The sequence below is a fragment of the Anser cygnoides genome, chromosome 10 (assembly GCF_040182565.1).
Source record: "Anser cygnoides isolate HZ-2024a breed goose chromosome 10, Taihu_goose_T2T_genome, whole genome shotgun sequence".
NCBI lineage: Eukaryota > Metazoa > Chordata > Aves > Anseriformes > Anatidae > Anser > Anser cygnoides.
In genome coordinates this window covers 21,142,684-21,169,783 of record NC_089882.1, presented here as the reverse complement: position 1 = coordinate 21,169,783, position 27,100 = coordinate 21,142,684, and the positions used below count along the sequence as shown (strand labels likewise).

General features: G+C 39.8%; 1 protein-coding gene and 1 long non-coding RNA gene across 3 annotated transcripts in view; one reads left to right on the top strand and one right to left on the bottom strand.

Annotated features, from left to right (window-relative positions):
* LOC106040055 (uncharacterized) overlaps positions 1 to 27,100 on the bottom strand; it is a 68,283-nt gene that overhangs the window by 39,568 nt on the left and 1,615 nt on the right. Inside the window, exon 2 of the long non-coding RNA XR_010833843.1 lies at positions 12,878 to 12,998. This is a non-coding gene — a long non-coding RNA (uncharacterized lncRNA). The remainder of the gene's footprint in view (positions 1 to 12,877; positions 12,999 to 27,100) is intronic.
* Positions 4,280 to 18,371, top strand: RAB43 (RAB43, member RAS oncogene family). 2 transcript variants are annotated; one of them, XM_048046188.2, is made up of 3 exons: positions 4,280 to 4,986; positions 15,306 to 15,483; positions 16,416 to 18,371. In XM_048046188.2, exons 1-3 carry the CDS (start codon positions 4,762 to 4,764, stop codon positions 16,667 to 16,669), a joined length of 657 nt encoding a protein of 218 aa, XP_047902145.2. In that variant the 5' UTR covers positions 4,280 to 4,761; the 3' UTR covers positions 16,670 to 18,371. The 2 variants fall into 2 exon arrangements, with proteins under 2 accessions (XP_047902145.2, XP_047902144.2); XM_048046187.2 differs by having other exon boundaries at positions 4,637 to 4,986; positions 15,300 to 15,483.

The following is a 27,100-nucleotide window of genomic DNA, read 5'->3' as shown; positions in this document are numbered from 1 at the left end:
TTAATCTCACTTAGAAGAATAAAAGTCAGCAAACTGTGCAGATTTCCAGGTGGTTCTTAACTGAGCCTTTAGCACTTCGAGCAACATTTCATGAGTGTGCAGCCACAGGCCAACTGGTAAAGCCATGCACATGTGCACGCTGCTGCTCCATAGGATTCTGGCTGCGGTCGGAACACAAAAGAGGAATACTAATTAGATCACACGCTGTTCAAAGGGATTTCACCTAATCCCCTTACCCTACATTCCTGAATATACATCTCCAGTCTACAATGGCAAGATGATACAGGTAAACAGATGACTCAAGGAACCACACAAAGATACCAGGAATCGGGGTACTGGTCTGTGATGATTTGCCAAATGAACCTGACTGAGAGGAACCAAAGTTTTTAGTTTCATCAGCAACTCTTTGGTGGTTGAAACTGTGATTAACAGCTGTGTTTTAAGAAATCTGTTCTATTAATTGGCATGGTTTCTGTAGTGTCATGTCTTCTTTTACACTCTTTGAATACTGACAAGGAAAACGGATGGGTGACTAAGATTGATAAAAGCCTTTAGAAACTAAGAGGAGGAGAATTTGCATTGCATTCATACAGACGATTAAGCTATGTATATGAATACAGTATTTCAAATGACAATGAATCCACTCTCTACAACTGAGTCACCCAAAAGGAACTGGAAATAGCTTATGGCTTCTAATACTCATAACAAGTAACTTCAAAAACCATGTGAAGGTAATTAAATTTTGTTATTACTAGCTCGTTCTGAAGCTTGGTTGATTGCAAATTCAACGCTCACTTTGGGTAACAAGCACATCACATATGACAAAGTTGTACACTTTGCCTAGCAGCTGCATAACAGAAGTTACTTCATCGCTAGGAATCACGCATGGAGACGCTGAGCACGTTCTCGGAGAAAGGTTAGGCTCTGCAGGCTTACAAGGAGAACATCAAAAAGCCTTGGCTGGAGGAGTTTCAGACCTCAAATTCTTTCCTGTTTGTTGGTTAGCAACTTCCTTACAACTTGGCAGTTTCACTGCCACTACAGTAAGAGAACACCAGGCAGAAGCAAAATTTCTTCTAGAATAGGCCACTACCAATATGAGGTCTAAGAGGCATCATTTTTCAAGACTCCAGGAGTCTTCCTGCTGCTGGAGCCACTGCAGTTTGGGGGGACAAACGGTAGTGTGGCAAAAGGACTCTTCAGGACAAATCCATTCTTAAACTGTGGGGCTTCCCAATTAATCATGATTATCACCATTACCTTAAAGAGAATGTCTATCTCTATGCTGTTCCCTAATTATTTCTCCTACAATACAGGCACAGATTTGGAAAAACAGAGGCTGTCACATACAGCAGGAATATCTGACTAGTGACAGTCCTCGAGATAACCATTTGTCTTGTCCCTCTGCAAACAAATCAAAAGGTCTCCATCCTATTACAGAGAGAACAAAATTTTTTCTCTCTTGCTAACATTAAAGTCTAAAACATTCTTAAATCTTTTTTTTTTTTGGAAAGGTTTTAGAACTAACAAAATAAACTAAAAAAAAGTAAATCTACTAACATTTTAACTGGCAAACATCAGAAACTGCTAAACTTTAAAAAAAAAAAACTTCTGGATACAAATATACTTAATTTAGCGTCTCCTTCATTTTAGACTGAATTACTAAACAGTATATTATCACAAAATTCTTCTGGCTAAGATGCAAAACAATCCATTTTTGTGTAAGAACACAGCCCGTAATACTGAAGGTTCCATTGCTCAGAAGACTCAGAAAACCCTACCTGTAAATCAAAATCTGAGACACCTCCAAGATAACTTGAGACACTGTCTAGAAGTGCATAGCCAGAGCCCACATGATTATAAACACTGATAAACTTTGAAAGATTAAAGTATTTCATCTCAAATAATATCAGTAACAAAATTATTACAAGATGGGAAGAGGAAGTTTGGCCTCATAAACAAAATATACCCAATAGTAACAAAATATGTATGATTTAATATGAACGATCAAAATTTATGCATCAAAAGTATGGGGCCATGTCAGGCAACGGTGAGTATGGGAACAGGAGTTTTTGACTTTAAAAAAGTAACAAGTAGTTCTTATTTTATAACTTATATTTATTATGTCTATTATTATAAAATTGAATATCTAACTATTTAGCAGATACTGCTTATACCAGAAAGTACAATATTTCATTGCTTTTCATGTCTTCAAGAAACCAATCCATCCATGCTCACCCAGCTATAAAATTGGCAGGCTATAAAGCTGCCAAGAAATAGAGATGTTCAAACATTCTTTTAACCAAAGCCTGACCAACCAAAGTTTGTACCTCTTAAGGAGTGTTAACACATAAACAATGTCCCTCCATTGAAAATGCAAGAAGGAAAGGTTGAACTCCATTGAAATATTTATCTTGGAACAAAGTATAAACAACATACCAACCAAAGCTATAATTCTAGTTATCTTGGTTTTCATGAACAATTTTGGCAATTGTTATATATCCCTACTGGAAGTTATTAAGAATGAATGCTTGCTACTTTCTAGAATTACAGTAGTCTATAAACTCAGTAAGTCATTGCATAGTTACATAATGCTCTTTGAACCCTTCCCTGCTGCTCCTTCAAACTGTGCTGCAGAAGACTGGATCATATTTTAGGACTCATCCCTGTCCCCCCACCCCTACCCAGTGTTTGATATAAGGTCACCATACAGATTCATTTAGAAGGTCAGAAAATAGCTTGTTTTGTAACTTCAAATCTCAAGCAGCTGCTTTGAAATATAACACAGTCTCACCAACCAAATTCCGCTATCAAATGTGGAAATTGCAAGTAATCTTACACCTACAGCAAAGGTTTTGCAGACCAACCTCTTTATTAGACCTGAAAAATCTAACTTCTTGTTGAACAGAATTAGCTGAGGGAAAAGGAGCTGTGATCAGTACAGGGGTCCTTCTGCCATGTTCTGATACTGTTTTCAGTCACTGCTCTTGTCTGATGAATGACTCGAGTACAGGCAGATAAACAGAAATGGACTCAAACCCATGTTGGTTTTCCTTAGCTTTCCATGAAACAGGTGTGAATCCCCAGTGGAGTCTGGGAATTAACCAAAGACAAGCATTTCAACATTCAAACCATCCTATGCAGTTTTCACAGCTTGAAGGAATGAAAGATCCCTCACACGTGTAGCAATAGAAAACATAAGTCAGCACATTACGTTTGGGGAATTCCTTGTTTTAATTGCTTTTAAAAGCTAGTGAAGATAAGAAGCAACAATGACAATTAATGCAAAGAAGATGTAATGATTTATAGCAAGGATAGTGGAATACCTGGTTGTGTAATTATCTTCATTGAAGATAATTCACCTTTAAGACCTAAGACCTTTACCTTTCCACTAAATTGAGATCATACAGTTAATTCTAAATATTAAGACTAACTTCTCTAGAACTGTTTTCTCCTAAATAATCTAAGTTCTCTGATGTGCTTTGCTCAGATACTGAAAACTTTAAAAGTGCTTATTAACATGACAGCATATGCACAGCGATGTCTTATTTCCTCTTTAACACTTTCTGTCCTGGTTCATCAGTATTCTAGAATTCAGCGGCCAGTATAATTCACAGTTTCAGACTACCGGAAACAGCCATTTTTCCAGCCCAAGTACTCATGTGTCTGCTCTTGCTGGAAGGTTACCATGGATCACCAAAAATATATATGGAGACCTGAAAAAGAAACATTACGAACCCACCCCAAAATCCATTGATTCATCATAATTCAAAAACAAGCTCGCCTGGTTGGCCTGTGCTAGCTCAGTCACAAAGCCAGTCCTCCTCCTGCACAGCTACTTATGGGAAAATTTAACTCTTGCTCTCAGAAATGCTATTATTCAGTTGTTCCATTTCACAATTTTGTCATTTCTTACTGAGGGTGGAAATTAGCAAATCACTTTTACAAAGAGCACACTAGCAAGACATGCTGTGTCAAAGTATTTATTAGTAAAGCCGATTTTTATTAGCATCTTGACTCACCACTTAATCTGAAAGAGTATCTATTAAACAGCAGCTCATTCTGTAGATTACGTAGGCAGCAATTAAAACACAATCCCAGATTGCTGATACATTTCTCCCGATACACAAAACCATGCTGCGATGCAATGTATTATCACACGTACACATTGGCATACGTAGGACACGTAGCACCATGTTGACAAAGCTGCGTCAGAGCAGCACAGCACCTCACAAGGGTGAAAAACCATAGCCCTGAGCCTTGGACTGCGACTCTGGAAACAAACCACACCCTAGCTCAGACCTAAAAATGAAAAAGCCAACGAGGCAAACGAGCTGCACTTCCTGGATGACTTCATGGTGCCCCTGCACCTGTTTATTTCGGTGTGTCAGTAGGGGTAACACATCTCAGCGAGCACGTATCGGGACAACGCCGCTCCGACGACGATATAAACAACAACTTGCACGCACGGGGCTCCGCACGGCTGCGGGGCCGGCAGCGGTGGCTCCGCAGTAGGGCCGAGGCCGGCGCCTCGCCCCGCGGGGCACTGCGCCGCCAGCACCAACGCCCGGCCCGCGGGGCTGCGAGGGGAGGCGGCGGGCGGGCAGGGCCCGCAGGGGCCGGGCGGAGGCGGCGGGAGGCGGAGGGCAGGCGGCGGGAGGCGGCGGGAGGCGGGCCCCGGCTCGGCCCGGCGGGGGGCGGCGGCGCTGCGCAGAGCCCGGCTGGGCGGGCGGCGGGCGGCAGGCCGGGGGCGGCGGCGCCATGCCCGGGCCGGCGGCGCCCGCGGGGCCCGGTGGCGGCGGCGGGGCCGACCCGGAGGAGGGCTACGACTTCCTCTTCAAGCTGGTGCTCATCGGGGACGCCAGCGTGGGCAAGACCTGCCTGGTGCAGCGCTTCAAAACCGGGGCCTTCGCCGAGCGCCAGGGCAGCACCATCGGCGTGGACTTCACCATGAAGAGCCTGGAGATCCAGGGCAAGCGGGTGAAGGTGAGCGGCGGCCCCAGCGCTCCCCCCGGCTCCCCCCGGCCGCGCAGCCCCGAGGGGCCGGCGAGCAGCCGAGCCCGGCCCGGCACGGCCCGGCACAGCACGGCCCGGCCCGCTCCCTCGTCCCGCTGCCTGCCGGCCGTGCCGTGCCCGGAGGAAGGGCTGCTCCGCTCCTCCCCAGCTGTTTCCCGGCACAGGATGAGCCGGGCCCGTAAAACTTCCCTGGGAGCGGTGGGGCCGGCTGCCGGGCCGCTTGGGTCCTGACTGGCACCACGGGAGCGCTGGTGAAAGCCCGGCTGCAAACCCGCACCCCGGGACAGGCTCGGCTGGGTTGTACTGAGCTGCGGGGCCACCCGCTTCAGCCAGGCTGCTGGGGGCTTAGTTACGGAGCAGAAAGAGCCCCGGCTGCACCGCGCTGTGTGCAGGAAGGGCGGTGGGACTGGCAGCCTCAGAGAAGCTGGGGAACGCTTTTTAGATGAGACATACTGAAAAGTTGCCTTAAGGCGCTTTATACAGGGCGTCTTAGAAAGTGCAACTTTTGCGGTTCTCAGATCAGAACAAATCAGCCCTAAATCTGACTTCTGCTTTTCTCATGCTGGAGAAAATCGTTAGGGTTAGAAAAAGGATATTTTGTGTATGTATATATAGTGATTTTTATCCCCAGACTCTGTGGCACAAAGGCCATGCAGTGGACTTGGCCTCTGAGCACAGAAGCATCATCAGGCAGCGGGAAAGCAAGGCTGGAGCACCCGGCAGTTTGTAGGGGGCTGCTGGTAGAAAGCCCTTCACCAGTCCCCTCCACGATGAAGTCATGCATCTATCTTTACTTACTGCCACTGGGACTAAAAAGGACTTAATTCAGTCACTGCCCAGGAAAGATCATAAAACTGAAAAGCTTTTGAGAGGAAAGATAATAAAGAAATACGATAATTGCAGCTAAATTTTGGACTGCATTTACCAAAGTAGGGGCCAAAGTCCTCCGTTGTCTTTTCCTTATAAATTAACTTAGGTGAGCAGAATATTAAGCAGAGAAAGTTGCAGAAAATGGAAGAAATGAAAGCTCACCTCTCAGGAGAGGAAGAGTGTTACAAGTTCCACACCTAGAAAGGTGTTCACTTTCTTTGTAGTATTTTACCTTTTCCTTTTGTATATGGGGTTAGCTGAGGTTAGCAGTTGGAAAAGAATCTCAGTTTGTGCTATTAGTTTCTCTTCTGTGCTTTCCAGCAAGAGAGCAGTTAGAAGTGGGATTTCTCCTTTAAGATTGAAACCTGGCTCAATTTAAATGCCAGGCACACACAAAGTGACAAATGTGTCTGATCCTGGTGCCAGGGGGCTCAGCTAGGCGCTTCAGGACAAGGACAGGACTAGCCCAGGGCCGGATCTCCCCAGGTGTGCTTTTTCATATCCTCAATACTGAGGCTTGAGTGTAACAAAACCTGTGGATTATTTCCCAGTATTTTACAAATGGCAAATAAGAAGATGCAAGCCTCTTGAGGCTTCCTTTTATTTTAGGTTATCCTGTACTTCCATTTAAAAAATTAGGGATACACAGATTGAAGAAGACTACTTTAAGCATTAGTTGAAACAAGTTAATCTAATACTGCTGCTGATGATATACCTTGTAGTTATTTTTGTTAGCTGCTGAGTCAGGACCACAGCTAGAATATAAAAACATTCGCTTGGAGGTGTTTTTTTTGTTTGGTCTCTTAAGGTGTGCATTGTATGTGAAGTTTATATTCCAGTCAGGCTTTTCCATTTGGACTGAGATTTCTAGCGGTACATTTAATCTCGCCAGGTTTGTTCAGCGTGTTATAGGAAATAGAAAATAAGTTACACTTTTGTGGGCTCCCTTACAAAGTAGGCAGATTTGTACGATTAGGTGTGTATAGCTGACACATTGTACAGGTTTGATTTTGGTGTAGCTTATACTGATTCTAGGAAAAGCACTATAGCTATCTGAACAGATCATACCCTAACCAGTTAGTAAACAAGCCTGTACATGTGCTCTGGAAGAGCTGTTTCTCATTGTGTCAGTCACATGAGGCATACTTGCTTAGAAGTGTTTAAGATAAATCATTAACTGGGCTTCCTCAAATCGTGATACATTCAGGATGTGTCTCAAATCAAGTTTGCTTTACTGTTAAGATCCTCACAAAAGCATGCCAGGCAATTTCCCAGCGCTTCTCCAGATTCATTATGGATTTATGCTACTCAAGACAAGATTCTTCATAAGGAATGAGAAGGCTTGCTTTGTGTTTAGCAAGTGGTGCAAGAATGAGAAAAATCCAGTTTTCGTAACTGGATCATCTTTAAAAGTTCTTTCAGACCAACAGATTGTACAAAAAAGTCCCAAGGAGCATTTGAACACTACTTGCTCCATGTCCCCAGTGGCCTACACTTCATTTTTAGACAGGGTAAGGATAGTGTTACAACATAACTGAGTAACTATGAATCAGAAGCTTATTTTGAGATTCGTACAAACATTCTAAGGTTGATTGTGTTAGTGTCTCTTTATGTAAAACTGTCAATGTTTTCATTACAGTTATGTTTCTGTAACATTTGGAGCACAAGGATTTTAAGTCTAACTTAATTTTGATGCATTTTTGTTGGAGAGGGGAAAAGAAGCATGTTGGGGGAGTAAAGGTGAAGATTCTGCAAATAACTTGTGGTTTTGTTTTTATTTTTAACTCAAGTAAATCTTTCCTTGCATCTTAAAGCTGTAGTCTTTCACAAGTCTCAAATGACATTTCGTACACAACTGCTCCAGCAGCTACTGAAAGCTGACTAAGCGTCATACGCAAAGGGAGGTTACTGCTGGAGAAAGGAGCTATTCATGGACAGTCCTCCTAACAGAAGCTTTCTCTAGAGTAATAAAACATAAAGCACTGGCAGTGTAAGCATCCCCAATATGTGCTAACCCAGATTTGCAGAGATTTACCACTAACAGAGGGGAAGAACAAGTAAACTCTGTGCCATCCAATCTGTTTCTCTTCTTGTTCTTTCTTTCAGATTTCCAACTGCAATTTGAAATACTGACCAGTAGGATTATACGAGCCAGTGGTCAGTGAGACAGGCTTCTGTGAGCCACGGGCTCTTGGAGCCAATGGGACTAAAAGGGAGGCCGTGTGGCACGGAGCCACGCAGGGATGTGGCAGATCTGGCAGGCTGGGTTTTAATGGAACTTGAATGTCAAAGCTACTGGTGATGACCACCTTGATTTTGTCACAAAGGCAGATTCTGACCAGCATGTATCCAGAATTTTTCCTCTTCAGCTTTATGAAATTTCTGCAGTTTATCATTAACAAGAAATGCTCTAGTATATGCTGTTTAACAGGTTGCAGTTGTGGTGTGTTACACTCTTATCTCCTACGTAGCAGACTTAGTCCTACAGGACAGAGACTGCAGTTCCCAAAAGTCATGGTTGTTGACTTAATGCATAGTGAGTAAAGTCCTATTGATAAAATAATTCCATGTTCTTTGAGCAATAGAAAGAATCTGGCAAAAAGAACAAAATGGTTTTGTAACTGTTCTATCACTGTAGGAAAAGATATTTATAAAACTGTGTAACTAAGATTTTACATAATGATAAGCAAGGACATTCCTGAGTCCAAGTCCGTGACTTGTGGCTAGTAATAATAACAAAATTCCTTTTCTTTTCACGAGCATCCTTGTAGACTGATACATTTATAGGGTATCTTTAATGTCTACTTTATGATGCTATTTTATATTGTTTTACATACAGTGACCTTTTTTTTGTTTATGCTATTGTTTTTCTCTCTCTTATCATATCTTTAAGAAAGTAGCAGGAGAGAACCTTTGAAAACACACACATTCCTTTTATAACAATTATTTCTTTATGTACCACAGCACTCTAATTTACAAGCTTTCTGAGCCCGTATGATATTAAGCTTCTGGGCTTTTATTCAGGCTTCATGGCTGTAAAATTTTCAGAATGTAATGTGTCATTCATTACCTGGCCAGATTGCAAATAATATAAAATCATGATTTGTTAGCTGTCATGACTCTGGACTGATTGGAGGGTCAACTCCAAACAAACCCCAAATTTATCATGAATGGTATCAGATAAGGTAAAAGGGAGAAAAATAAGAAATACATATATTTGGAGAAAAAGACAAAAAAAAAAAGACAGGAATAAAAGGAAAACAAAAGGAAGAAAAAGAAAACAAAGTTATGTTTATCAACATTGCTAAGCAAACACAAATAAAGCAATTGGTTATTACATGGAAGCAGTGATCTTTGATATCTAGAGGAAAGTGTAGGTCTCTTGTCAACTACTTTGACGCTCAGAACAAGAGAGCAAACAAAAATGCTGAATTCTCAGCTAACAGGGATTCCTTATTTTCAGAAAATTTTGTAGAGGAAACAATCAAATGGATCAGTTTATCCTAACTGTTCTGTCTATGAATGTTACTTTAAATACACTGCTTTCCAGAGCTTGGTTTTGTTGCTTTTGGCAAAGGTTGTATAGATTAAGTTGTAAGATCATTTCAGTAAGACTTTTTAGGAGTAAGTGTTGTGATTTGCCAGTGTGCAGAAATGTATATTATTGTTTCTCATTTGAGATGACAGGATGGTCAGTTGGTTTACAATTATTTAGCAGAGTCTTTGTGTCCACCATTTCAATTCAGGGGAATTCTATCAAAGCTGCTATAGTTTGAAGAATTCATAGTACAAGAGTGACATTTTTATATTTGTAATGGAAGTTATCAGCTACAGTATATACTTAGTGATTATTAATACTGCTTCACAAACAAAGATAGACCTGAACTTCCGTGCTTCTCTAGAAGAATCAGGAAAGTACTTAATAAATTATGTAGGAAGTGAGGGAGGGGGAGAAATTATTTAAAGTATCTCGAGGCCATTTGATAAGCATTAACCATTGATAAACTATGTTTATCAGTGCGAGATGAGTGAGTCTGCATGAAAACATTTGATAATACTCATTTTCTATGCTCTTTGGTCAGTCTGTCACTCATCATTTTCAACACTGTCAATTTCTGCGGTTGAAACTCTGCTTTCTTTGAGCCTGATCAGACAACCAAGAATAACCTGCCAGAGAACCATCTTACATCTCACCACCTCCTGATTTAAGGGCATGTATGATTTGCTGGAGTTTGTAGCTACATGTGGCTTCCCTATCCTTGCTCCTCACATACTGTGAATGTGTGTGCTTGTTAGTTAAGGCAACACACTTGTGAAGAGTTTTTAGTCATCAGACAACCAGGTTTGTAAAGTAATTGCACAGATCTCATAAAATGGCTGTCTGTATACAGTTCCACAGCACCATGCAGACTTGGTTCAGATATATGAGACCTGTGCACACTGATGGATCAAATAAACAGTTTAAATACTATAAAATCTGAAAACTATTGGCGTATGCACACAAAGTCCAAAGTGCCCACAAAATATTTGGCTTATTTTACCATTCATGGCCATCCAACAAGCATGGACATATACATAAATATATGGAATGCTTACATATATTTTTGCATAGTGTTTTCTCAGCAGCCGTACAGGGATCCTATGCATGTGCTCTCAGATCATGAGAGTTGACAGTGCCAACCCTCTTTGAAGCACACCTCTTTGAACTTGCTTTCTCAAACATGATAGCCTGCAATTACTTATTTTCATGCGGATATATACATATTTTTAAATCTGAAGTAATAGAATCACAGAGTATTTCAGGTTGAAAGGACTTCAGGTTTCCATCCAACCTCCTACTTGAACCAGTCAGCTGGGAGAACAGACCAGGTTGCTTAGGGCTTTATCCAGTCTGGCCTTGAAAACCTCCAGGAATGGAGACTGCAAAACTGCTGGACAACATGCTCCACTGTCCTCATAGTGAAAAATCTTTTCCTCACATCAAGTTGAAATATCTCCTGGTTCAATTTTTGTCTGCTGTCTCTCATCCTCCCACCATGTGCCACTGTGAAGAGTCTCGCTCAGGCTTCTTGATGGCCTTCCCATCGGTACTGGACAGCAGCTAATAGGTGATCTCAGTCCTGTTCCCATGCTGAATAAGCCTGGTTCCCTCAGCCTCTTCTCATAGAGTATGTAGTCCAGTTATCTGACTATCTTGACAGCCTTCCACTCAACTTGCTCTAGTTCTTTAATGTGTTTCCTGTGCTAGGGACCCAAAACTGGACACAGTATTTTAGTTGAGATCTAGTATGTGCTGAGTAAAGGGGAATAATCACCTTTCTTGATCAACTGGCTTCACTGCTGTCCATACAGCTCAGGATGCTGCCAGCCTCCTTTGCTGCCTGGGCATGCTGCTGGCGCCAGCTCAGCTTGCTGTCTGCAAAGACCCCCAGGGCCTTTTCAGCACAGCTGCTCCCCAGCCAGTCGGACCCCAGCCCACATCATTGCAAGGAATGAATGACATACATTCTGTGCATGCTCCTTTCCAACAAGAAAAGATGAAAAAACAAGTACAAAAAACGTTCAAGACTTTGTCTAATGTACTTATGGAAAGCTTTGATTCCACAGTGATTATACGGTCCTGAAAAATCATACAGGAGTTAATAGCAGGTTTAGCACTTTGCTATTCAGTACCAGCCAGTGCTAAGAGCTCTGGTGTCCAAAAATTTCAAAGCTAAATGCAGACCAAAATAACCAGCTTCTGTAGTAAAGTGGGCATTCAATAGTGAAACAACTAGCACAAGAAAGGTAGCTTCTTGTCTTAGTTCATTTAGGGTATTCTGTTCTGGCCTTTTGAAAAATGGGTGCTTATCTGTTCTTTATCCAGTCTTTGTTAGTTACTGGAGATGGTCTCTCTAAAAGCCTCCTACCAGTCTCTTATTTCATAGGTATGTTCTCTCAGTGTCCTCAGTTGAATTTAACACAATTTTCCAGCAATCCAACTTCTCGTTGTCTTTCTTACACCAGAGCTGCTGCCAAGGTGATTACAAAACCGGGAATTGCTTAAAAACAGTTAAAGTTGCTAAGTGACATATGGCTTTTCATCACACTATTTACAAAGCTCAAGCACTTAAATCGAGGAAATAAATACTGGAGAACCTCACATCACATATGCAGTATATGACACATTTATATCTATTTTTGCAACCTGTGGTTAGTACAGTTTATTTGGTATTGTTTTGGTATTTACATCTAACTTGTACTAAGGAACTTTTAAATGAGAAATATTGAGCCTAATTTTTTTTCAAAGAATTTGCAATTGCTGTATCTTGTCAAGAGTTACATGCATGTAAATAGTTTAGTGGAGAGACAAGGTTATTGGATTGGTTCACACCCAACCTTCAGCAACAAGTTAAACCGAACAGGCATATTTGGGATTGGTCCAAGATGGTTTAGCCATTGCTGTAAAGGGTAGTTGCCCCAGGAATGTGCAACTTGCATGCTTTCGGTACCACATGGCTGTGTAATTAGTGGTAACTCTTCAAACAAAAGAAAAATCCTTATTTTTCAGTTAAATCTGTGAATGAAGGTGTACAGTGAATCAGATTAACAGCTCCTAGTTTCAGTGCAGAGGGAGGACAAGGATATGCAGCTGGGATGGCAAGTCTTTGATGACAGTGTGGCCTTAGTTTTGCTTAAGCAAGTCATTAAACCATGTCCTTATTTGACTGACTTTGCTTGAAACAGTGATCACTCTTCTGGCTCCTGCCAGCAGAAGTGACGGGAGCAGTGACAAACAGGTGTGTCATTTGGTATCTATGTTTGCAAAGTATCTGCTTATGGGTTATGTCACACGACATAAGGTCTAACACATACTGTAGTCTCAGCATTGAAAGCAAAAACACAACAAACTGAAGATCTTGTAAAAAGCTAAATGATTCTGAGTCCTTACATAAAAGAGAAGTGACAGTTAGGGAGCATGGACTTTAAACTTCCAAGGGAAAGACCCTACCTGGAGGATGTTGCCTTGGAGGAAGACTGCTGCTTGAGCTCCTCAGAAGATGAAGCCTGTCTGTGGTCTGTGCTGTTCCCAGCAGGATGCTCAGGGCTTCAGCAACTTTGTACATTTAGTCCTGTGAACGCACAGACATAAAAACTTGAGTAAAAAATGTCTGGGAGTGCTGTAAGAACTTCCTGGTGTCACTGTGAGGTTGCTCTATCACTGTTGACAGCCTGTGGAGATTTGGGAGGACCAGAGAAATACAAATACCATACTTATCTTCAGAAAGAGCAAGAAATCCTAGGAACTACAAGCTGGTCAGATTCATTTTGGTCTCTGGGAAAATGACGGAGCAAGTCCTCCTGGAAAAATTAAGATTTTATCTCACTTTGAGCAGGCAGTTGGCTTTGTCACCTCCCAAAATCTGTCCCAACTTCAATGATTCTGTGATTCTATGGAAGGTACATTCATAGAGGTTTTCAAAATCCATCGTAGAGCGTTAAGTCCCAAGACTAGCTTGCTCAGTCACTCTACAGGTAAATCACTTTTTTTTTTTTTATTCCATGTGAAAAGTGTAAGCTAAAATATTTTTTAAATTTAAAAATTGTATAAATCTTCGATACGCACAGTATCTCAGACCTGTCCCAGGAGTTGGGTAATCACCATTAGCTTTGTTTTGCACTTGACCTAAACAAATGATGAGATTTAAAACTGCATAAAGGACACAAAGGTCTAGTGGGAGGCTTGAGTGCAGAGAACATCAAAAGCCTGCTATCAACTTCCTAGTCTCAGTAATTGTCTGTTGTCTGCTCTAGATCATTAACTGTTACATTAATAAGCATTGTTTTGTTGTTTCCCGTTTTCTGAGTCCATTGCAGTCCCTTCTCCTTCACTGAGAAAACTGGTAAGAAGTACTTTTTTCATTGGATTGATTCCTTTTAAGCTGTACATATACTATTTGGGATCTAGATGCTAGTTAGCACAGGAAAGCGATCTGATCAGTACAGCTTTTTTCAAAGTGAAAGTTTCTGCTCAAACGTGCAGCAGAGTCAGATCATGGAAACAAAATACTAATGTGCAGAAGAAATAAATGGAAATGGTTCTGTATTATTTGGTATAAAACATCACTGAAGTTAAGTTGTAGTCAGTTCTTTATAAGAAAGAGGTTCGGAGAGAGGGAAACAAATAAGTAGCACATCCACAATATGGAAGGATTAAAACACCCAAGAGTGTGTGCTTATGTCCTGTCTCATTTAAGAGGAGATGCAGAATATACTGAATTGTACACGCAAATGGTCTCTCATTTATCATTTGGGAAAAGAAGGGGAAAAAGGGAAGTGAAATAGAAGGACAGAAAATGTAAAATTATAAAGAAAAATCTTTGGTTTCATTATTACTATATATTGAAGTCAAGAGCTGTGAAGGATTCAGAACGGATTAGTGATTTGTATGGAGAATGAGAATGTCTACAGGTACTTTAGATTAGAAGCTCCTGCGACATAAACCATCGTGTTCCAGGACATCAGACAACTCACAAAACAACAGGATTTGAAAAGAAATTTTCCCTACTAACAGGATATTGTGTTTGTCCACTCTCAATTATTTGGCTTCTTCCTCTGGAACATCTGGTACTGGGAACTCAAAACCTGATACTAAACTCATAGTTGTTATGTGCCTAGATTTAGGCAAAAGTACATGAGCTGGGCATTTCTTCTTCCTTCCCAGATGCAGTCTGTTCTTGCACCTAAAAGCTGTCAGGAGGCTGAGTCTAGATGTTTGACTGACTATTGGAACCTAGAAATGTTGGCATTTCTTTTATACGTTCTTTTATGCCTTCTTTTATGGATTTTATGTATTCTATATATATTGTTTTATTTGTCTCTCATTTCCTTATCAAATAACCTTGGTGCTCTCAGGTGATACTACCACCGCCTACTTCAGTTGTTACTGCCTCTGTAGCAGATCTGGCAAGACTCTGTCAGTACCTCAGCCACTGTGCTAGTGAAAGCCCACCTGTAGTTTCAGTAACACACCAGAAGATGAACTGGAGTGTTTTGGCTCTGGTCTTCTTTTCATAACTCTGCTAGAGAAAGTGACAAAGGGGTAGGGCTGGGCACACCAAAGTGATAACTTCATAATCTGCCACAGAAGGATGCATCAGAGCTTGTCTGCAGCTCGCCAAAACATCTCAATGCAAATAGAAATTTAAGCAGCCAAAAGCAAAAAAAAAAAAAGTTCTCCAGTGTACATTGCTGTCCTTAAATCATGATCAAAAGACTAGAAAAATGTAATGCCACAATGTATTACCTATAAGGGAGATAAGGTTATTATAACAAGGCTATTCAATCAAGTCCTAGCTTTTGATTCAAGAAAACTTTATATATACTGAAACCTTTACTGGCCAGTATCTCATTGCATGCTTTGTTTTATTTAGTTGCAGATCTGGGACACAGCTGGCCAGGAGAGATTCCGAACTATCACGCAGAGTTATTACCGCAGCGCCAACGGAGCAATCCTAGCCTATGATATCAGCAAGAGAGGCTCTTTCTTGTCCATTCCTCGCTGGATCGAGGATGTGAGAAAGTATGCTGGTTCCAACATAGTACAGTTACTGATTGGTAAGTTCAAGTCTCAGAGTAAAAATATTAATACCAGCACTACAGGGTACTGTGCAATGTACTTAGTTGCAATACTCATTAAGATGGTTAAAAGTTTTGGCTTTGTTTGAAGTTAAGACGTATGTAATAGAGCTGATTGGAAATTTTCCAAGTTTTTTATTTTTTAATCAGGAAATGCTGATGCATGAGACAAATGTTTTTAAGATGCCTATCTGCTTGAATGAAGTTCTGTTAAGAATTAGGGAGCTTTGTATCAGAAGCCAGCTTGGAAGCCACACTTTGTGCTCGCTTAGTGGAGGACTGGGTACCCAAGATTTCCAGGTTTTGAGGCAGAGCTGCTATGGAGCTGTTCTGGTGATTAGAATCGTAAGGTTTCCAGGGCAGGAAGCTCCATGGTATCAAGCAGGCATGTTTTAGGGCACTGGGACACCCACATAGTTCATGGACTGGGGATTTTGGAAGGACTTCATGGCAGCCAGAATTCATCAGTTCTCTTGGAAATTCTGCCTCCCAGCCGCAATGTTTCTGAGTGAGACACCGTTCTCAGGGCTTGTAGACCTGCTAGTGTACCTTCAGTGTTCTAGATTTCCCTGGGAGCCAGAAGACTGCTGTTGTTTTCACATTGTCTTCCTTTTCTTTCCTCACAGAATGGTTTTAGCTTTGATATTTCCTCCTTTACAGTCTACAGCCGTTGCTCTCCAGTTCTCTCACCTTGGTTGTTGACTTTTTCTGTTCTACATATGAATCATACAGAAATACATGACCTAGTCCAACCTCCTACTCAAGGCAAGGCTAACGTCAGGTTGGTCAGGGCCTTTTCAGTTGGATTTTCTGAATCTCCAAGAATGGAAATCTCTGGAAAACCTGAGAACCTTATGCCCTGGCACAAATAGCCATTATAAATTTCTCTGTTTTTTTTATTTTTCTTCCAGGAAATAAGTCAGACCTAAGTGACCTTCGAGAGGTTCAGCTGGAAGAAGCTCAGAATCTGGCTGAACACTATGATAATATCATCTGTGCCATAGAGACCTCTGCAAAAGACTCCAGCAACGTGGAGGAGGCTTTTGTGAAGATGGCTACAGAGCTCATGATGAGGCATGGAGGCCCTATGTTCAGTGAGAAGAATACTGATAGCATCAAGCTTGACAGCAAGGACGTTGTAGAAGGATGGGGGTGTGCTTGCTGATACGAGCTAGGTGAAATCCCTAACTTTACTGGAATTTAGATGGTGCTTCACCCTAATGCTGAGTAGCACAGTAGCCATATTTTCCTCCTCCTGTGAAACCAGCAATTTTGTAGAAGTTAGTTAGACACAATCCTGTTTGCTTTGGTGTCTTTTTTTAAAAGGGGACTTTTGAGAGGTAGTCGTAAAAGTCAAGCCCTCTGAAAAACTTACTCGACATTTGTCCCTACCATTTTCTTTTCTGTGACCTTCATGCCAGTTACAAAAGTGGAGGAAAAATCTTTGAACCAGAGATGGTTCCCCAGTAGGGAAACAGATGGCTGGAAAAAAGACTGCCACATACCCAAATTCTGAAGCAATTATCATGGGATTGTTGGCAAAGAAGAATAGGCACGCTTGACAGCGTCTCTCAATGCTCAGCACTCCACCAATGACCAGAAGGCCTAGAAGCGACAGAGAGTGTCTGATAAAGGTGTTTCAATTGTCAAAATACCCATCATTTTGATTACAGGACCAAATAGTCATCTGTCCAAGGGCATATGGATTGCTAGCTAGTACTGGAACAGGCCCAGGTGGGACAGCCTTCTCTCAGGTTTTGTTTTCATTTTTTTAAGTTATCATTTTAATAGATTGCAAAATCACCCTGAGCGATATCACCACTTGCTGTCAAGCAGGGTTGGACCAGTTTAGTTATTTTAAATACAGTCTTGAGGAGAGGGTAGGTGTATTGCATTTGTTATTGTTTGCACAGGGATAGCTCCCTTTTTCAAGTGGGTATCATTGATTTTTTTCCCTCAAGTCTATCAGTTTCATTTGAAATTACAGACCTGTGCCACTGGAAACAGCAACTGGAGAAACCTTGAACTGTATGGTGGCTGTGATCTCTTGCCATGTGCCTAATGGCCATATACAGGGTTAATTCTGGTCGTACATTTGGTATTAGGTTACCCAAGTGTTCACTGATTAAGTGGCATAAGTAGGATTTGGTTGGTTGGATGGATTTTAACCGTCTTTTTAAATACAACATGGGTGTGTATTTGGAAAGAAGACTTCAGAATAGCAGAAAACTGCATGCCCTGCAACTTCTTGGTTGTAAGAGTCTAGCATCTTGAGTGATTACCTCCCACCTTTGTACTCATCTGCATCTCTCCCTGTCACAAGTTACTAATTGCTCTTTATTTCTTGAAAACTCAGCAGGGAATTTCTTTAACTGTTGATCAGAAGTCTACATTGTTAAGTAAAACAGATCTCATAACCCAACTACATATAGTTGCCTTTAAGATTCAGCTCTGTACTGCATGTTGTAGATACAGTCCAAGTACTGGTGGCAGCAGCCCTTCCTGGATTTACACTCTCAAGCACCTTACAAACTTGGATTTGCAAAGGGAGCAGAAGCAGGTTTATTTTTAAATCTGCTGTTAAAGTAAAGGTGTTCAGAGGTGCAAGTGATTTCTGCAATCCTCATTCTTTAAAGGAGCTCATTTACAGAAAGCACTCACTTGAACTGAAGTCACTTGTCCCTTTTGAAAATCTTGATCAAAAAGGACCAGGTGGATTGGTTTGCTACTAGGGCTACACTTGTCTTTAGCCATTCAACATATCCAGTATCATGAAAATCTGGAAGATTTAAGAAAGGGCTAATGGATCCTAATTTCAATACTATTCATTTTCATACAGAAAATATTAAATCATTCTTTGGACTTCCTGTTTGTGTTTTTTGTTTGTTTTGTTTTTAACTATGAAGTAGATTATTGAAGAGTTGCATATGTTTTGTGGCCTGTTTGCTCCTAATCTAAGGGAATAGTTTTCAAGTTTTATAGTTGTAAGAGTGAAAGGGCTTTACATTTTTCGATTAGCATAGTTTTCACATTTCTAATGTTTTATGTGGGAGGGCAGGTTAAGCTGCAGTATTCAGTAGTATTTTTGGATAGTTTTCCAGGACATTCCCAGCTCTCCTACATCCAAAGATTACAGGCAGTAAGTGCTCAGCAGTAGGTAAAAACTGAAAATGAGAATTGTCCAAACTCTAGATTTGCTATCACAAATCCTGTACTCCACTCCCAGGAGAACCTGTGAAGACAGTCCAAGCCAAAATACAGTCCTGGTTACTGTTTTTCTTCTTGCTTAGGTGGACCTTAAGCTACAGAATACTAGCAAGCATTTGACTCTTGACATGTTATAGTTTACATCTGCAGGTCACAGTCCTGCAGTTCTGCACGCATGAACGTGGACCCTCAGATAAGCTCAGCCTCCCAGTATTTGCAGGAGTAGTGCCAAATTATTTAAGCCATGCTGATAAAATTTGATGTGCATTTAAGAACAGTATGGCTACTGCTCAAGTTGAAATCAGTAGTTTACACAGTAACTCATCTTAAAGCTGGAGCAAGATGTAAAAGGAGCATAGATCTTACTTCCAGTGAGATCAGTGAATGATTGTGTTTTTACAGTAGATGGAGAAATGAGGAAGTACTGATCCATTCCCTTAATTTTGGGTTTCATTTAGTACATTAGCAGAATTAGACCAAGCACTAGACTTTTCCTTAGAATTTGCCCCTATTTCTCTCTTAAGCTAGTGTTGAAGGTTGAGATTCTGCCTGCAGGTTCATCTGTTTCAGTCACAACACATGAAATACAGAGTCAGTGATTTGTTCGCTGCGTTTTCAAATGATGGCACCCACCAGTTGAGGTTAGTTTTCATTTTGCTGCAAAAAGACTAAGACTACGGATGGCTTCAGGTCAGCTTTGTTTTCTAACTCTTGACTCTTCCACATTATAACAAGTGTAATACAAGTTGCTGTGTTGTACCTAACTGAACAAAAAAGAACAAAGAAATAGATGGAAGACTTGTTTTTTTTTTCAGGCTAGCAGCAGATGTGAGTGACACAACCTGACAGCTTGAGCTGTCAGTAGTAAGAGGCTATTTCGCTATTTCAATTACAGTTTCTTGTTCTGTTGGTAATAGCACAGTACTCACTAGATTGATAGCTTCTTAACCAGAAATACATTAGACAGTAAACAGAACTTCACTCCCCTTCTGAAGACTTTTGTTAGATCCATCACTTGCACACATAGCTATGTAATTCAAGTAGTAGGAAGCCCCTCGTGTTGGTTCAATTCCATTAGTCCTATTGGAAACAAAAGGCTACCTGGATGAAGAGAGTGAGTAGCAATAAACCTGAGGTTTACAGGTAAAAAAAAATATTTCACCTCTCCGGTTATAAATGTGCACTGATGTACATCAAGTGAATAACTCAGCAGCACATGACCAGAGTTCATAGCGTAAACATTTGCCAAGAATCCTGTTTACTGGCAGTTGAACATTAACAAGACTATGGTGCAGTAATAGCTTTTAAGCAGACCTCCTTGGCTGACCATGTATTTGCATTAATATGTATCATTTGGTTTTGGCAGTACCCAAAGTGTGCAAAATATTACATAAACACAGAAGGGAACATTGATCCCTGCCCTGTAACAATTAAGAGTGGAATGCAGAGGCAAATACTGAAATGAAATCATCAGCAGAATGTGGTTCCCGGAGTGTGGGCAGTTATCCTTTGTATTGATTTGTGATTTAAGCTAATTTTATCTCCGGTTACTCATCCAGTCTGTCATGGATGGAATTTTTACAAATATTTATTATGTAAATATTATATCATATAAATGTCAGCCCAGAAACCTGCTAATATTTGTTTTGCAAAACAAATTAAAAAAAAAAAAACAGAGGAAAAGTCCTAATGACTTTATCACTCTCCCTGTAGTGGAAAGCAGGTCACTTTGTGGTGGGAGTAACTACAAACGTGAATGAAGCCCAGCTAACACTGCATAGATTTCTTAGAGCTTCATGGAAAGTTGGACTCTTTCTCATTTTTTTTTTGACTTCAGAGAAGATTGGATTTATTTGAAAAATAGAGCTGATTGTCATGTGTTGCACATGTTACCGCAGTAAAGGCATTACATTCTGTAGATACTCAAGCAGTAGTACACTTAAATAACATTAAAGCCTTTCCTTGATGCTTCCTTGTCATATATTGTTCCACTGAGATTTACACCTGCATTATTTAGTCTCCTAGCCTGCCAACTTGTGTCCAGTTGATCATTTGAATGTTTTTGGCCATCTCACGCCAATACCGAGGGAACTGGGATGAGATAACGTATTAGTTTCCCTTCATGGAATTGTTTTTCTTAGTGCTATAATGTGAGTCTCTTTAAATTTTGGATGCATTTATATGTTATTTCATTAGTAGAAATCATTTAGCTTTATACATCGTACTTCCAAAACATTTCTATATTAACAGACCACTGAAGTTTACCCTATTGCCTCATTTTGTGTAAACACACTAGAAGAAAATGAAAATGAGAACGATAGGTGCTTTGTGAAACTGAAATAAGGTTGCTCTCCTTTTGATACCTTCCAACCTTGGAGAGCGCTCAGTTTAACCCATCAGTCATTTTCTGTGGAGACTTCACAGAAACAAACCAGGTTCTGGGTAGAACGAGCCATGAGTAAAGAGCTGGGGAAAATCCAAGGAAATGGGAGCAAGTATGTGTACTTTTGTGAAGAGGTAGTTTTCCCGTGACTCGCTTCACCACAGGAGTTTATGATCACCACGTAGCTTGTATTCCCACCCTTGTGGTTCACGTACTAAGGCAATTAGAAAAGAGAGCAACAGATCAATGACGTGGGTAGTTCATAGTGGAATTGAAAGGAGACAAATCCCAGGGTTTAGGCTAATCATCCTAAACACTTTGTATCATTTGAGAAAGGGTAACTGGTTTTTTTGATCAGCTGAAAGGCATTTTAGATTTACAAATTGGCAATAAAATATGCCATATTGTTAACCCCTACAGACTAATAGTTACATTTTACTACAGTTCCATGAATTATGGTGACTTCAAGAGTCACAGAACAGAGTCCTTGGTCTGTTTTGGTCTGTTCTCAGATTTGACATTTCTTTTCCTCCATAGAAGATGACATTCATAGATTTGGGAAATACTCAGTTTTAATTTTGTAGTATCTTTTGGTGCTGACCATCCTACTGGGATTTTGGTCTGAGAAAAGATTCCTGGGTGTGTTAGTTTTTGCTGGCCAGGTCATGTTAGATTTCTTTCAGCTCTACTAAATTAAGTTTTAGAGCTATTCAAAGCAGCAAAAATCTCAGATGTAAGCACTAAAATGCAGTCCCCACTGTGTACTTTAGGGAAAAACAAACAAACAAACTATCCCATAACTAGGTGTTCTGATTTCCAGCACAAGTTTAGCCCTCTGTATCCTTTTTATCATTTCATTTTAGTTTACTCAGAAAAGAGCAAGGTTACAAAATTAAAACAGACCAAGGCAAAGGGGTATTTGCCTTACATGGAATTGTTGCCAGAGCTTAGATGAAAAGAGACGGCACACATCCTATCCAATTTTAGATATCAGTCATATTAAAGAACCACTAAATGATAAAAATGCACTTCAAAAGAATTATTCAAACGAAAAAGGGTTGTGATTTTTTTTTAACTGTCTTTTAAACAAGGATTTCACCATGAATACTGATACAGGCAGTTACCCCTGTCACATTTGTAACTTTAGGTGTGACTGAAGGCAGACTGTCAACAACTGCCCTCAGTCAATGGCCAGTGGAAAGCAAGCAAACAGAGTAAGTTCACAAGAATGAGAAAAGTGAAGGCTTGAGTTAGTCAAAAAGGATTTTATGCTTTGCCTTGTTAAATCTGGTAGGTTTAGTCAATGCTTACTCAGTTCAGAGAACTAATTCCCTTCCCAAAGGTAAAATAATAACCTATACAAGTAGCTACCATTTTTCCTGCTTTTGCTTTTGTTTTTAGATAAATTTGGCAGCTGTCTATACAGTGGACTGATAAACTAGCTAAGCATATGGTAACAGACTCTGTCCTCCAGGGACATCCTCTGAGAATCTTTAGGAGATTGGATTCAATGTCACCGGGATCACAGATTGATAACAAAATTATTGAGGCTCTTTATCTTTAAAAGGTCATTTTCCATGTTTGTTTTGCAAGACATTTTTAGACTTCAGTTGAGTTACTTTCAGTTTGATTATTGAATTGAACTGAACTGCTGACACTGATTTCTACTTTCTTTCTGCCTCAAATTTACCAGAAAACTTGTCACAAATCTCTAAAGGGCCACCAGATATAACCACTATAACCAACAGGGGTTTTGTACACACATAACTACCAGTCTCCTGGCCCTGTGATAGTCACTTAAGATCTTTAACTTGTATATCTAATACTGTACTCTGAAAAACGTCAGTTGTCTAGCTCTGCTGTCATTCGCCTGATTAGGTAGTGCAAGTAGGTAGGTACAGCAGCTTCCCAAAGCTGCTTCTATCTAAGCCACTTCTATCTAAAGCTTACTTAACCCATTCAAAAATTGATATTACAGCTAAATTACTACAAGTGTACTATTTTCTTTAAATTTAGTCATAAAAATAACAAAATGTTTTCCTACATTTATATTTTTAAATTGTAAAGTCTAGACGAAGATACTAAAAACAGCAGTCCCCTATTTTAAGCTTGCATATTTAAACTACAATGTAGCTGACTACACTGTAGGAGTTTAAATCTTAAGTCCCCACAAACTCACTAACACATCTTAAAGTACACCCTATTTGAGTGTAATAGCTAGCTAAAAGGATCCAAGTTTCTGTAAATGTTAGCTTAGAAAAAGTACCTGACATATGACCAGGATTGGGGCAAGCTAGCAATCAATTAAAAAAAAAAAAAAAAGACACTTCTCCAGACAAAAGCAGGGGAAAACATTAAATGGAAGACAATTTCCTTAGAAATTGTCTTTTTAAAGCATCTGACCAACACCAGCTGTGTACTTCCAAAAGGCAGTCTCTTTCCAATAACCACTAACAGCCAATTACTCTGCAGTGTTCTCTAGAGCAGGTGATGAACAACACCCATTTCTTCTGCACTAAATTCTGTAAGCAATGTAGATGTAAGGAGGTGATTTTGGGTATCTAAACTATTGCATGTGAAAACAAGGGTATGAAAGATTGTCCTTTGAATATGGCATGCAAACTTATCTTGACAACTTGAAACTACTTTTAAGGAGTGAATTAAGAGCTGCAGATTCCACGAGATCTTCAGACAGATGCCTACCAGTGTCTTCAAAACTATCTAATTCCCACTGGGAGAAGGAAAAAAAAAAAAAAACAAGAAAAAAAAAAACCCACACCACAAAACTTGTGTGGAACTGGGTTTACATTAGGGGGAAATTAAGGGGCTATCAGAAAAAATACTTTCATGCAAAGGGCAGAGCCATCCTCATTATTCTGTATTTTTCATGTTCATTCCCTATTTCAATGCTGTGCATAGATAAACATTTTTCCCTTTGCAAGCAGTATTAAAATAGATCATTCTAGGTATGAAAAGTGGTTTGACACTTGGCAAAAGAAAATGCTATGTATGTTTTCTTAAGGAAGTGACATATTGATGAGAGTAAATTTGCTAATACAACTTGGTGGTGTAATGTAAGAAACTCACCACGTGGAGTTGTGTTTGAATGGTGCTACATAAACTTACTGCTTCAAAACCTGGGAAGCCAATGCATGAGATCAGACACTGTTCCATTTCCCAGACACGATATACTAAGCAGAAGGTGAATTTACTTATTTGTAACTGTTTAAAGATTTGTCTTATTTTGTCTGTGTGGAGAAATGCTAAGATTTTTGATAGTCAGATACACTCAGTGCTGTCAACAAACTTTTCCCTCTTTTGTGCCTCACTCACTGTTACCTAATAATTTATATAAAACCCAGTCTCCAGAGGATGCACGACTCTAGAGACTAGATAGCATTCAGGTGAGTCTGGCTCACACACCTGTTGGGGAGAAAATACAAATCTCTAATTCATATTGAATTCATTCAATGCATTCCAAAATGATTTGAGGGGTTGAGAGGATAACAGTGTTAAAATTATTCTGCATTTTCTAGGACAAATTTGTTGCTGTTTTTCAAGGTTTCTTCAAGAGATGCAGGCTATACATTTCTAATCATCAGTAACTACTTTGCTTACCACAATATTGACAAGATCGTTTGGAATATGAGGAGACAAGGGAGCAAGCTTGCATACTACAGTATTTTTTTTATACTTTACTTTCATCTATTTATGAATTCATTATGAAAAATATTTTTAAACAGATATGAAACCTGCTTTTTGTTGTGAATTGTAGTGTAGTGGATACATTGTACTGTGTATCATTAAAAAGGTTTAATTAAAGTAAACTTCTGGCAATCTTTTGTTATTTTATACATGTACCTTGCTTTAGTTTATCAGAGACAAAAATCAAGATTTTAAGAAATTCTCTATTCTATAGTGCTGTATGGTCTTCTAATTTAACACAAGGTAGTTCAACGTATTCCGTTAAACAAGCAGTACTTAATTCTTCCTCTAATATCTACAACTGCCCATCCCTTACATAAATGCATGCACTTAAAATTGATTCGAAGTCTTCCATGTGAAAATGGAAGACTAGAGGTGTAACTAGGGGTGCAAATAACTTTTTTTCAGTGCTTACAGTCAAGTGTAAACAATGTGGTTAAAACTGCCTTCCGTAGGGGACATTTAGATCCTGAATTTTATTTGATTTCTGTAAATCAAACAAAGCAACACCCCTTTCTTTTTACATGTCCCTTTAATTCTAGCATCAGTAGATGAACTAAAAAGACTATTAACACCAGCCAAAATCTCTCCATGTGCACCCTTCAAAATGTGAACAGGCAAACTTAGTCAGAAAATGTTATGCTGAGAAACAAACACATTAAGAAAAAACAAACCCCTGCTCTGATCTGTGCTGCCCTATCATTTGTAGTTGCATGCAACTTACAAATTAAAAGCATTAGCAGGTCTCCTTCAGTATGTTCAGTTTCTTGTGGAAAAAAGCCAGGACAATTGTTTAGTAGGTTTATTACAGATGCATATAACAAACATTTCAAAGGCACTTCCTACATTTCTAGAAACCTTTCTTTGAATTATCTAGGACTGTGGAATAGTTTGGATACAGGAGGATATTTATAGCACAACCATTTTTTTATTGTTGTTAGTAAGGCAAGCTGGCTTTTGTTATGTAGCTTTAACCTGCAAAAAAATACCCATAGTTTTTAGAGTGTAAATTCACTAAGTATTTTTTTCCCCCATCTACGGTCAGGATCTCAGCTGTTAAACTAGCAGAAACACTTCCATAGATACATTTCCATAAAAAAAGCAATGAGACTCAAGTCCTGTTGAAAATCCATTTCTTACTCTGAGAAATATTCTTACCTATTCAACAGGTACTGCTTCTGCTACAAGAGGTTAATAGGTAAATCTCTAGTAAACCTGGGTGGATGCTTAACTCTACATGGTTAGCATGATCAAGGATTCAGAGCCTGACATTCAAGATCAAAGAGGAGGGATAACTTTTAATTAAGATCAGTAAAAGATTCTGGCTCAGCTGATTTTTAGATGGGTTTACTGTGTGTGTACCATCTGTGACATTTTGAATACCTACTGATCTGTTCTATTCACAGAATTGACCACAAAAATACTCTTTTGAAACTTTCAACATGCAGGCTATTTCAATGTTGAAAGCAGGATGTATTTCATCACCCAAAAATCCGTCCTTGTGTATACAAAAGATCTGAACACAGACTGTTAGTCAACTATCAGAACCAAAGGTCTGGGCAAGTTCACATACCTTCAGCTGTCTGTGCAATTAGCATAATTTAAAACAATATTTATGTGCATTAATTTCAAATATATTTGCACATCAGGGTAAAAAACTATATTCAGATAGTATGAAGGTGCACTGTGATGTCTCCAGATCACTATGTGCTGATACTGTGCTTGGAGCTTGCTAAACTGCACTCTGAAACTAATTGCTTCTAACAATTAATTTACCCAGTTGAGATTCAGTTGTAGCTATAGGGAACAAATTTACTTACATTGGCAAAATCCAAGTTTAGCAACACGTTTCTGTGAATCTTTCTGTTAGTTTTCTATGCATCACCTCAAAATATTTTTTGAACAATAGCTAACCAAATGCTGACAAATTGAAGTTCTGAAAATACAGTGCAAAGAAAACAGGACTGTGGTATGATACCAGCTCCCTGCAAATCCATCCACTGACGAAACAAAAACCAAATGTTCCAAAGCCTTTCAACTGCATGACCTTCCCACATTTTACATGAAAAGACAACACTCTCACTTCCATGCCCCAGCTGTTTATTTTCTTGTTGAACAAAGTCCAAACAATTTTGAAAAACACACAAACCCTAAACATAAATCACAGCTCATGCCAAAACTGAACACTTCTGATTCATTTGAAATTATCTATAGCAAAATGTGTCTTTCTCAGCAGCTGGGAGAGGTTTAAGAGCACCAAACTCTGAGCTCATCTCTCAAATTCCTTGGGCAAAATTTCTC

Bases quoted from the DNA above. Each gene is read 5' to 3' on its own strand.
- RAB43 (XM_048046187.2), top strand. From the start codon at position 4,762: ATGCCCGGGCCGGCGGCGCCCGCGGGGCCCGGTGGCGGCGGCGGGGCC. The intron at 4,987-15,299 runs GTGAGCGGCGGC...TGTTTTATTTAG, and splicing joins TCCAGGGCAAGCGGGTGAAG to TTGCAGATCTGGGACACAGC. The intron at 15,484-16,415 runs GTAAGTTCAAGT...TTTTTCTTCCAG, and splicing joins CATAGTACAGTTACTGATTG to GAAATAAGTCAGACCTAAGT.